Here is a 12,943-nt window from a genome sequence, read left to right on the forward strand (position 1 = left end):
ATACGTTTTATTCTCATTTTGCCAATTAGGAAACAAATTCAGAGATATTAACAAAATTAACAAGCTGGTGAGACCCCTTAAGTAAGCATCAGAGACAGGATTAGAACACAGGCTTCCCTGTGAATACAAATTGCTTTCCATTCCTCCAGCCAAGCAGGGACTTGGGGATTACAGAATAATCCTTGTTCCTTAATATTCTGCTTTCACAAGAACTGGAAATATGTTAATCAGTAGAGTTTACCAGAGGCAAAATTCCTCAAGTAGAAGTAAGAGGGCTAATCTCATAGTTGGGGTGACTAGAGATATTGCCACACTAGTCTGTCAGTACTGCCTGAAATTCCACCATGGAGAGGGAGCCTACTTATATGTAGCTTAAAACACACACTTACCCCCCCTATGGAACCTGAAGTCATGAGACCTGGATTCGTGACCTGGATCTGCCACTTGCTAGTTATGTAATCTCAAGCAAGACACTGCTTCTCTGAACCACAGTATTTTCATCTTTAAGAATACCTTTTCTGCCGGGCGCGGTGGCTCAAGCCTGTAATCCCAGCACTTAGGGAGGCCGAGACGGGCGGATCACGAGGTCAGGAGATCGAGACCATCCTGGCTAACACGGTGAAACCCCGTCTCTACTAAAAAATACAAAAAAAACCTAGCCGGGCGAGGTGGCGGGCGCCTGTAGTCCCAGCTACTCGGGAGGCTGAGGCAGGAGAATGGCGTAAACCCGGGAGGCGGGGCTTGCAGTGAGCTGAGATCCGGCCACTGCACTCCAGCCCGGGCTACAGAGCAAGACTCCGTCTCAAAAAAAAAAAAAAGAATACCTTTTCTGACTATATCATAGAAATGTTGTAAGCACTGGTTAATATTAGCATATGCAAGATTGCTTTAAACACTCTCCCTTGAGGGTAAGCATTGGAGGATGGGTTTTTCCTAATGATATGGAGACCTGTGCACTGACCCCTTTAAAATTGGCACTTCAGATGTGCTACTTGAGTTACCAGGGAAAATGAAGTACAGGTCAGGCTGTATCAGGGTCACAACTGCAAGCAGGCACCTCTGTGTATCAGTCAACACTCTGGGTTAAAAGTAATCAAAGCTAGCTAGACTAGACTCATGCAGAATAGTGACTTTGTCAGAATGAAATGACGTGTGTCATCTTGAGGAACCTAGGACAGCAGTGCAGCTCTGGACCTCAGGGTTGGTCTGTAGTGTGGGGAGCCCAGAAAGCCTTCCACTTCTATCTGTAAGACACCAGGTCTCTGTATTTCCACTCCAGTTTCCTCTCTCACTGACAAATGTATCAGTCTGCGTTGTTTGCTTCTCAGGCCGCATAGTGAAATATGTCTATATGAGCTGAACATGCCCCACCTCAGAGACTGAATTGACTCTCTAATCCCTATTCCAGATTCCCTAGGTTCACCCCTAGATCAACTGTGGCTAGGGGAGTGGTATACAGAAACTTAATGTTCCTTCTGCACCCATGGACCTAGAATGGGGGGGACAGACAATTCAATAGATATCCATTTGGTTCAATTTGGAGTTGGAAGAGTGGTAGCAACAGACTACACCTTTTGCTAAGGTTGGCCTGAACAAGATGATCCTCTTATGCACGACCTGTAAGTTTTACTTTTGAATGATCTCTGAGAACTTGGAGATCACAACTCATTATTGCAGAATTTTCTCATGGATCTTGCAATCTAGATGTTCTAGATACTTGTAAATTAATTTTATGCCCCCTTAGGCTAGATTTCAATTCACTAAGAGAAAGGAACAAACCCATCTTTGATTTCCCACCCCCATTTCCTGGTTGCCGGCACCTACTTTGCCATAGGGCTTCCTCAGTAGGAGGTGGCTGGATAGGTGAATGAGCCAGCCAAGAATGTTCATCCTAATGGAGCAGTACAGAACTGGCAACCCTGGGAAAATCCGATAGAGTGAATCAAGATGATGAACAACATTACAGGTAGTTTGACACAGTCCTCTCCCAAGCTGACTCTTCTCCTCTCCTACCCTGGTCCCCCAGGTTATCTTTGTCTGAGTTTCTTGGACAAAGGTAAACATTTCTGGCCAAATAAATTGTTGCCTTTTGCTTGTATAGAAATTTTGACTTTTGAAATGTAGAGACAGGTTCATTATAGCAGTGTGAACTCGTCTTTATAGCCACTGCTTTGCCAACATCCTTTATTCATTTCCAACTGCACTAGTTCAGATAGATTGGTGTTCAAAACCTCATGGAATGTCAGAACCAGAAGGAGCATTAGAGATTAGCTAGTCCAGATTCTGTGTTGTGTCAATGAAGAAGGGAGAAGAGGAAAGAGAGAGCTGTCATTTATTTTGTAACTATGTCCTTGTCATAATGCAATGCCTTATTTCCCCTTCTAACTCATGCCTGCTTCCCTGGGCTCACCACAGAGCTGTAACTTGCAGTCCCCCACTGTAGGCTATTATCATTCTTGAGTTCCTAGATTAGCCTTTCTATAGGAAGCTGCCCCTGTCTCAAGCTTCCTTTAGGAGTGGGTTCTGTAATCATTCTCCAGAGCTCCCCGCTTTCAGAAAGATCTGGTGAGAGACACGGGAGGATCATTTCATCCTCACATCCTCAGATTGTTATCCAGTGGGATGGGTTTGGACCATGTCTGTGGGAGCAGTTATATTCACACATACAGTTAAATGCAGAAACACAAATGCACTTAAGTTTACGTATTCCTTTAAAGAAGCAAGGAGTGCTAAGAAAAGAGGCTCTCTTTCTGCTCTCTTTTGCATCTACCAGATGGGGGCCAGCCTCAAAGAACTCATTGGTTCCTCTCATGATAGGAAAGGAGACTGGAGCTAGAGTTGCCTGGCACCAGAGCCCTCAGTTTCAGCTGAGGTCACTAAGCAAATTGGGAACTGAATAGGGGCTGCTGGAGAGAAATAACTCCTGCCCTTTTCAGATACAGCCAATTCCTGCTGTTGCCATTTACCTAAAGCCTGTCCTTATCTCTGCATCTTACAGCATCTCAGTCCTGGATTACCCTTGCTGCACCATCCAGGATTTGCCGGAGCTTACTACTGAAAGTCTGGTAAGCAGATGGGGATTTGGTAGCCTTTGAAATTGCTAGGTGGTACAGGTTGGCATTTGCTCTTTCATTTCTTCTCCAACCCCTTAATGCCCTGGTTTGAGAGTCTTAGATCAATGAAGGTATATTGGCAAGAGCACAGATGCAGCAGGGGTTTAGAGTTGCTGACCCAGTTGAGAAAGATCTGGAAAAGCTTAACCTAGCATTTTTCAGAGAAGAGGAAACAGCCAGTGAAGAACACCAAGGAGGAGAGGGAATTTAGAAACATAATGGGACTGAAATTGAGTGTGAATATCTATGCTAAATGCAGGAGAATCTCTTCTGGTCTAGCTCAAATAATTATCTGTCTTCTTTTCTGCTGTGCTACAGGGAGTTCACTTCTTATTTTCATATAGGTTATAAACCTAGCAATGTGTACCTGAGAAAATACTTGTCTAAGTCTCTCAGAGGCAAAAGTCTGTATAGCCACAAAAGGATTGCCCAGAAAGTTTCTCATCTTGAAAACAGCTCTAGGCAAATCAGAAAAGTCACTCACAGTTATTCTCAATTCTATGAAACTGACTGAACAACAGCCATACTGAAGATGAGGTACCTACCTCATCATGTATTGCCATAGCTCCTTAGATATGCCACAATCCATACCTCCATCCTGTTGCATTGTCATTATGCATTTGTGTCTGTTTCTCAATTTGACTGTAGAATCCTTGAAGGAAGAGATAGTATCATCATTTTTATATCCTTAGAGTCTAGCACCTTGTCTGGTACATTGAAGAGCTCAATAAATGTTAAATGATTGAATCATTTAACCGATGTAGTAACTGATGGTTACTACAACCCTTTGTCCTCCAATTGTAATTCCTGCAAAATATTGAGTCAGAAAAGTATATTATGCAAAAATAGAAGGCCAACCTCTGTGGTACAAGTTTTATAGAACCATAGGATTCTTGGCTGGAGGGGCCTTAAGAGGGGGCTTAAGAGCCATTTGATCCAACCCCCTTATTTCGAAGATGAGAAACCTGAAGGCCCAGTGACTTGTCATGGTTTACTCCTCATAGGTGACAGAGCCTGAATTAGACATGAGTCAAAAGACCCATATCCTGAGACACCAACCTAGCACCTTTTTACCACTGGGATAGAGAGATTCCCTGGTCTTATTTAGATATGACCTCAGCAGCCAAAGGAGTTGAAAGCTTTTCATTCCTACAGAGAAGTAATAAATTGTCTAACCTTCTTTATGTTATTTATGATGCTAGTCAGTCTTTTATCAAATTTTTTATTAAAAAAAATTTTTTTACCCACACTACACAAATGTAGCTATTCAATCATTAAAACTACTCTATGAGGTTGTATTACTATTTTATACATGGAGAAGTTAAATAGCTACCAGTTGAAAGTGGAAGTCAGGGTAGAGAGACATGCATCCCCTGCCATTCAGAGTTGGAATGAAGAATACGTTTTCCACAGAAACAGTGGTACACAGTAGCATTAAAATTCTGCTATTAGTAGGACATTTCAGAAGATAAAGTCAACTTTTATGGCCTGAATTTATTTCTTCCTATAATGTGTTCTTTATTTTCAATTCCAACCCCATTTGTTCATATATAGGAATTGATAGGAACCACGCTTTCACATCTCTCCCAATTGACCTTTGGGATATGTGCATAAAATTATTGAAATGAAGTGAACATAATAATTTATTATGTTTTCTAAGAAGACTTCAGTATTATCCCAGAGTGAAAGCGTGTATTTATTCTTCCTAAAAAATAGTCATGCTAAGTATTTTACTCCTTTCTGTGAAGCAACAGTGGCATCTGGTGGTTTCATTTAGTAACCACAGACTTTTTGTTTTGCTTGAATTTTGAATGAACCCAGTCATGGGCTGCAGTAACTGGTGAGTCTATTCCACATAGGTCCTCAGTATGGTTTATCTAAACTTGTGACTTCTATGCTCAGAAAAAGACTAGTGTTCAGATGAGTAAGATATATCTCTTTTTTTCAGGCTTAACAAATGGCAAGCACAGAAAATGTACTGGCTATTTGAATATATAGGATTTTCTTTCCTCCCCTCCCCTCCCCTCCCCCCCTCCCCTCCCCTCCCCTCCCCTCCCCTCCCTCCCCTCCCCTCCCCTCCCCTTCCCTTCCCTTTTCTGAGACAGAGTCTTGCTCTGTCACCCAGGCTGGAATGCAGTGGTGCGATCTCAGCTCACTGCAACCTCCACCTCTTGAGTCCAAGTGATTTTCCTGCCTCAGCCTCCTGAGTAGCAGGGACTACAGGCACGTGCCACCATGCCCGGCTAATTTTTGTATTTTTAGTACAGATGGGATTTCATCATGTTGGCCAGGCTGATCTCGAACTCCTGGCCTCAGGTGATCCACCTGCCTCAGCCTCCCAAAGTGCTGGGATTACAGGCGTGAGCCACCACGAATGGCTATAGGATTTTCTTTAATTTTTTTTTTCTGATATTAAAATAAATATATGTATTGCAGAAAATTGGAGAAACAGAAAAGTATGAGGAAGAAAAATACTCTTATGTCACCTACATATAGCCACTGTTAATATTTTGCTGCAACTATATATATATATTCACTCATATATAAACACATTAACAAAACTAAGACTTTATACATAGATGTTTCATTTGGCAGCAAAATTTAAATGTTCACAATATCATTTTATTAAACATTCTAGAGGACAATTTTTTTCTTTCTTTTTTGAAGGCAGGGTCTTGCTTTGTCACCCAAGCTGGAGTGCAGTGCACTCGGCCTGAAGCACAGCCCACTGCAGCCTCAAGCTCCTGGACTGAAGTGATCCTCCCACCTCAGCCTCCCAAGTAGCTGGGTGTAGCTGGGACCACAGGCATGCCACCATGCCAGGCTAATTTATGTATTTTTTGTAGAGACGGGGTCTTTGTGTTGCCCAAGCTGATCTTGAACTCCTGGGCTCAAGCAATCTGCCCTCCTTGGCCTCCCAAATTGCTGGGATTACAGGTGTCAGCCACCACGCCTAGCTGAGGACATAGTTTTAATTTTTTAAATTATTTATTATTTATTTTTATTTATTTATTTTTGAGATGGAGTGTCACTCTGTCGGACAGGCTAGAGTGCAGTGGCGCCATCTTGGCTCACTGCAACCTCTGCCTCCCGGGTTCATGCGATTCTTCTGCCTCAGCCTTCCAAGTAGCTGGGATTACAGGCACATGCCACTACACCTGGCTAATTTTTTGTATTTTTAGTAGAGACGGTGTTGTACTGTGTTAGCCAGGATGGTCTTGATCTCCTGACCTCATGATCCGCCCTCCTCAGCCTCCCAGAGTGCTGGGATTACAGGCATGAGCCACTACACCTGGCCCAGGACATAATTTTTAATAGTTACACATAATATTCCACTATTTAGTTTCAAAAAAGATTCTTCTCTGTCGTTGACATTTATTTATGTTTTCCTTGTGTAACTCCAAAACAAACATCCTTACATGCGAATCTTTTTTTTTTTTTTTTTTTTTTTTGAGACAGGGTCTCGAAGTTGCTCAGGCTGGAGTGCAGTAGTGTGATCACAGCTCACTGCAGTCTTGACCTCCCAGGGTCAAATGATCCTTCCACCTCAGCCACCCAAGTAGCTAGGACTACAGGCATATGCCACCATGCTTGGCTAATTTTTAAATTTAAAAAAATTTTTTTTAGAGATACAATCTCCCTAGAGACAGAATCTCCCTATTTTGCCCAGACTGGTCTCAAATTCTTGGGCTCAGTGATCCTCCTGCCTTGGCCTCTCAAAGTGCTGGGATTACAGATGTAAGCCACTATGCCCAGCTGCATGTGAATCTTTGATTATTTCCTTTAGATTCCTAGAAGTGGAACTATTGGGCTGAAGTAGTCTTTTTTTTTTTTTTTTTTTTTTTTTTTGAGACAGTCACCCAGGCTGGAGTGCAGTGGTACAATCTCTGCTCACCACATCCTCTGCCTCCCAGGTTCAAGCGATTCTCCTGCCTCAACCTCCCAAGTAGCTGGGATTACAGGTGCGTGTGTGCCATTACTGCTCAGCTAATTTTTGTATTTTTTAGTGGAGGCAGGGTTTCACCATGTTGGCCAGGCTGGTCTTGAACTCCTGACCACAAATGATCTACCTGCCTTGGCCTCCCAAAGTGCTGGGATTATAAGCTTGAGCCACTGCTGGACTGAGGTAGTCTTGATTTATATTTTTTCACTTTTCTGAATTTGAACTGAATTCAATTCAACTTTATTTGAAACTCTAAAAAGCATGATGAACATGAAATAAAAGCAGAGCTAATGGCATATTAATTTCTGAAATATTCCCATTTTGTCAAAACAATTAGCTATAGATAGGCCATCCTCACCAATATACTGAGTAGTTTCCCCTCCCACCTGGTACAGGAAGTTTAAAAATTTGTGTATCTCCAAATGTTGGTATTCATACTCAATCCACTAAGCTAGGAAAAAATTGAAATAAAATTCCAAACTTAAATGAAGGATGGTGAACGTATGTTATGTGGAAGTTAAGTGTGGTCTTTGAAAGGAGATTGCTGGAGAAGGCAGTGGATGTGGACTCAGCATGTATTTTGCAATGCTTAGCATCTGAATGGTTGTTGAGAGCAGTGGTATGAAATGTAAGCTGTGCAAGGAAATGCTTTGGGGGATGGAAAATATTTTTATATGTATTATATTGATATCTTTTTTACTTTCTATACTTATGTGTACATTCCTACAATGTTATTTAAAACTATGCATTTATGAGTAAACATACATGTATTTCAGAGTTATACTGTAAATATACCATAAGGCATAGATCCATTTTCCATGAGTTATTTATGCAAAGAAAGGACCATGGATAAAATTTTTTTAGCATTATATCAATTTTCCTGTTGGTCACTATTTCTGTAATGGGTTCTTGGGGAGATTAGAATCTCCAGGATGATTTTTCAAACTCACATATCCAGGTATGTTAGTGCCCCTTACTGGAGCACTTGTAGTTTGTTAAAGTTTCCCAAACAATCTTGAAATTTTTTTTTTCTCTTTCCTCCTTATCCACTTATTTCACTTGAGAACCATTACTCTCTTTTAAGCTATCCAGATCTATGTCCTTAATCTAGCAGTAATTTATCAAAAACCCATATAAGAAAATTATTCTATAATGGTGCTGGTAAAGAAAAGACTAAAATAGAAGAAAAATGCCAACAATTGATTGGCTAATGAGGTGGGTGATGCCAGATGCAAGACTGCTGGGCCTACCATAGGAGCAAGAGAGAGGATATGCATTCCATCTTAAGGCATCTATGAGCCCATGTAGACACCATGAGCAAAACTCACCCTCCCGTGTTGAAAAAGTTTATAGACAAGAAGTTTTCATTGAAATTAAATGGTGGCAGACATGTCCAAGAATATTGTGGGGATTTGATCCCTTTATGAATCTTGTGATAGATGAGTGTGTGGAGATGGCAACCAGTGGGCAACAGAACAATATTGGAATAGTGGTGATACAATGAAATAGTATCATGTTAGAAACCTTGGAACAAGTATAAATGATGGCTGTTCAGCATAGAAATCCATGTCCCCTCTCCAAAGAGCCTGTTTTACTATGGTGTAAAAATTAGGTCATGTACATTTTTATATCGGACTTTTTTTTTTTTTTTTTTTTGAGACGGAGTCTTGCTCTGTTGCCAGGCTGGAGTGCAGTGGCATGGTCTCGGCTCACTGCAACCTCCACCTCCTGGGTTCAAGCGATTCTCCTGCCTCAGCTTCCCAAGTAACTGGGATTACAGGCACTTGCCACCACACCCGGCTAATTTTTGTATTTTTAGTAGAGATGGGGTTTCACCATGTTGGCCAGGCTGGTCTTGAACTCCTGACCTTGTGATCCACCCACCTCGGCCTCCCAAAGTGCTGGGAAAATTACGAAACACGAAAATTAGCTGGGTTTGGTGGCGGGCATCTGTAATCCTAGTTACTTGGGAGACTGAATCACTTGAACCTGGGAGGCAGAGGTTGCAGTGAGCAGAGGTCGCACCACTGCATTCCAACCTGGGCAACAGGAGCGACACGCTGTCTCACAAAAAAAAAAAATTTGTTAGATAAACTTGTAATAGTCAAAAAAAGAAAGTTTAAAATAAAAATAGGATTTCATTTTCGTTATGTGAACCATAATAGAGAAATGAATCAAAAGAATCATTTGTCAAGTAATAGTTATTACCATGAATTTGACATCAGTTAAGTATTAAGACCTAGCTTTTTTTTTTTTTTTTTTTAAGACAGAGCCTCACCCTGTCACCCAGGCTAGAGTGCAGTGGTGTGATCTTGGCTCACTGCAACCTACCCTCTGGGCTCAAGTGATCCTCCCGCCTCAGCCTCCCGAGTAGCTGGGACTAGAGGCACATGTCACCACGCCTGGCTAATTTTTTATATTTTTTGTAGAGACAAGGTCTTACTATATTGCCCAGGCAATTTTTAAATTTTTTGTAGAAACAAAGTGTCACTATGTTGCCCAGGCTTGTTTCAAATCCCTGGTCTCAAGCAATCCTCCTGCCTTGATGTCCCAAAGTGCTGGGATTACAGGTACGAGCCACCATGCCTGGCCAGCATAAGTTTTTTTAATAGTTTCAAATAAATGCAGGGCTAACATGGCCAGGAAAGCCTGAAGCACAAAGCAGAGAAATAGACTAGGTAGTATGGAAAAGACAAACAAACCTGGCTTTGCCACTTATAACTATAAGGGATCTTCAGCAGTTTTCCTGTAGGCTATAGAAATTTCATCTATAAAGGAAGGAAGGTTGGGTCATTAGATAAGCATCCAACTTTCCTTGGACTATAAAATTCCCCTACATTCATTATAAAATAACCAAGTTAATATTAATAATTTTGATTTATCAGTGCAGAGCTCATTTGTCACATAGGGACTTCAGTAAGCTGTTGAGGAGGTTTGAGATATAGTATTAGATCTCACCCTTAGTAGCCCTTCTTTAAAAGTTCAATCTGATCATAGGCTGACTAGATTCAGTCAAATGCTTCCATTTAAAGAAGGAAACCTCACTGTTTTTTGTTCTTGTTTTTCCTGGGAACGATTATTTTCTTCTGGTTTGAAGTACGAATTATGGTAGGACCGAAGAATGTGCTTTTCCACCATTGAGTCTTCAGGAAGCTCGGAAAGCAGGGGATCCAACTTAATTTCCTCTGAATTGCCTTCTGTGTGCAGGATTCCAGAAGTGCAGCTAGAAGGTGAACAGTAAATAAAGAGTCTTCAAATTGACTGAGTACTGGTGATTGGGTGCTTAACATGTGACCTTGGGCAAGCCCCTTCCCCTTTCTGGGCCCCAGTTTTTGTTTCTGTGGATGACAGAATTGGGACTAGAGCAACTACATTCCTTCTGGTGCTCCCATTCTAACCAATATGATTCCTCAATCCAAAAGGAAGAAATGCTCCATTCTTCCCTTAGTCATCTGAATTAATTAGCTACATAATTGGCAATAAAATCTAAAAGCCTAGATTTTATTTGGCTTGGCTCACTCACCTGGGTGATGGATGGATCTTTGAGAATACAGCCCTCATAGTGCCCTGGAGATACTCTGAAAGGGTGGGATGTAGTCCTTGAACTGAATCTTTAGACCTAAGGCATACTGCAAACAAATATTCGTGAGAGTAGGTTGTGGATATGTTTTCTTTTTTAACTTTAGTTAATACAAAGGAAGTAAAGGTCTTGCTTTGGCTAGTATGAAGTACCAGGAACAAGAGAATGTGACGTATGCTGCTGTTCACAAATTATATCTCCTCACAGAGGCTTCCATTTTAATATGCTGGGTCTTGAAAAGAAAAAAATAGAGAAAGGTGACCTGCCTTAAATGAATATAAACATGAAGAAAAACTCTCAAGTTTGGCAAATATGAACCTGTGGAACCGAAGACCTGTTGGGAAAAAGTTATCTGTTGGGTTGGAACAGGCACAGGCTAGAGCAGTGCTGCAGGTAGAGCCTGCTGCAAGCAAGGGAGACAGAACAAGCTAGGGTTTGGTGGCCATCCTGAGAGAGCCACTGACCAGTGTGTGTGCGTTCAGTGCCAGCTCCTGGCAGCATCTGATGTGAGAAGTAGAGCTAGTTACAGTTGTCTGGGAAAGTAGTATCAGAAGGAAAAGAGAGTTGGCACATGCCTATAGTCCCAGCTACTTGGGAAGCTGAAGTGGGAGGATGATGAGTTTGAGCCCAGCCCGGGCAAAATAGTAAGACCCAGCCAGGTGCAGTGGCTCACACCTGTAGTCCCAGCACTTTGGGAGGCCAAGGTGGGCAGATCACCTGGAAGTCTGGAGTTTGAGACCAGCCTGGCCAACATGGTGAAACCCTGTCTCTACTAAAAATAGAAAAATTGGCTGGGCATGGTGGCATGTGCCTGTAATCCTAGCTACTTGAGGGGCTGATGCAGGAGAATAGCTTGAACCCGGGAGACGGAGGTTACAGTGAGCCAAGGATAGTGCCACAGCACTCCAGCCTGGGCAACAGAGTGAGACTCTGTCTCAAAAAATAAAAAAAAAAAAAAAAAAAAAAGAAAGAAAGAAAAAAAGAGGAGGAAAGGAGAGCAAGGCCATGGGCAGCTGAGACTATCTTCAAAGAGGGAACTGGGGTTCCTTTCCTGGAATTCTTGAGACCGAGCCCTAAGGAAAAGGCAACAGCCACAAATGGCTTACCCTTACTCAATACTTCACTTTTTTTTTTTTTTTGAGACGGCATCTCACTCTGTCACCAGGCTGGAGTGCAGTGGCGCAATCTTGGTTCACTGCAACCTCTGCCTCTCGGGTTCAAGCGATTCTCCTGCCTCAGCCTCCCAAGTAGCTGGGACTATAGGTGTGCGCCACCATGCCCTGCAAATTTTTGTATTTTTAGTAGAGGTGGGGTTTCACCACGTTGGCCAAGATGGTCTCTATCTGACCTTGTGATCTGTCCGCCTCGGCCTCTCAAAGTGCTGGAATTACAAGTGTTAGCCACTGCACCCAGTCCAAAACTTTACTTTTAAAACTACTTGGCGGGGCACGGTGGCTCACGCCTGTAATCCCAGCACTTTGGGAGGCCGAGGCGGGTGAATCACTTAAGGCCAGGAGTTCGAGACCAGCCTGGCCAGCATGGTGAAACCCCATCTCTCCTAATACAAAAATTAGCTGGGCGTGGTGGTGCACATCTATAATTCCAGCTACTCAGGAGGCTGAGGCACGAGAATCACTTGATCCGGGTGGCGGAGGTTGTAGTGAGCTGAGGTGGCGCCACTGCCCTCCAGCCTGAGCGACACAGCAAGAGTCCGACTCAAAACAAAGAAAGAAAACTTTACTTGATTAATCACCAGTCCATTTCTTTTTGGGATTTAAATATGGACCCTCCCTCAGAGCATCTCTGCTAGGGAAGTTAGCAGAAGTTGTTTGGATTACAGTCACACATCCCAAATGCCAAATGTTATAAGTCTAAGATTATTCATTGCAGCATTGTTTATAATAATGAACAATTGGGGTCCAGGCATGTGGTAGCTCATGCCTATAATCCCAGCACTTTGGGAGGCCAAGGCGGGTGGATCACTTGAGGCCAGGAGTTCAAGACCAGCTTGGCCAACATGGAGAAACTCCATCTCTACTAAAAATACAAAAATTAGATGGGTGTGGTGGCCTGTGCCTGTAATCCCAGCTACTTGGGAGGTTGAGACAGGAGAACAGCTCGAACCCAGAAAGTGGAGGTTGCAGTGAGCCGAGATTGATCCACTGTATTCCAGCCTGGGCAACAGAGCTAGACTCTGTTTCAAAAAAAAAAAAAAAAATGACCAGGTGCAATAGCTCAAGCCTGTAATCTCAACACTTTGGGAGACCAAGGCAGGCAGATCACCCTAGGTCAGGAGTTCAAGACCAG

At 42.6% G+C, this 12,943-nt stretch overlaps 1 protein-coding gene and 1 pseudogene across 1 annotated transcript in view; both read left to right on the top strand.

Annotated features, from left to right (window-relative positions):
- Positions 1 to 12,943, top strand: part of STRIP2 (striatin interacting protein 2) — a 56,648-nt gene that overhangs the window by 33,665 nt on the left and 10,040 nt on the right. The window contains exon 18 of the mRNA XM_007982886.3: positions 2,999 to 3,065. Coding sequence (XP_007981077.2) covers positions 2,999 to 3,065 — 67 coding nt within the window. The remainder of the gene's footprint in view (positions 1 to 2,998; positions 3,066 to 12,943) is intronic.
- LOC119626207 (small nuclear ribonucleoprotein G pseudogene) lies at positions 5,763 to 8,596 on the top strand (annotated as a pseudogene).

The sequence above is a fragment of the Chlorocebus sabaeus genome, chromosome 21 (assembly GCF_047675955.1).
Source record: "Chlorocebus sabaeus isolate Y175 chromosome 21, mChlSab1.0.hap1, whole genome shotgun sequence".
Taxonomy (NCBI): Eukaryota; Metazoa; Chordata; class Mammalia; order Primates; family Cercopithecidae; genus Chlorocebus; species Chlorocebus sabaeus.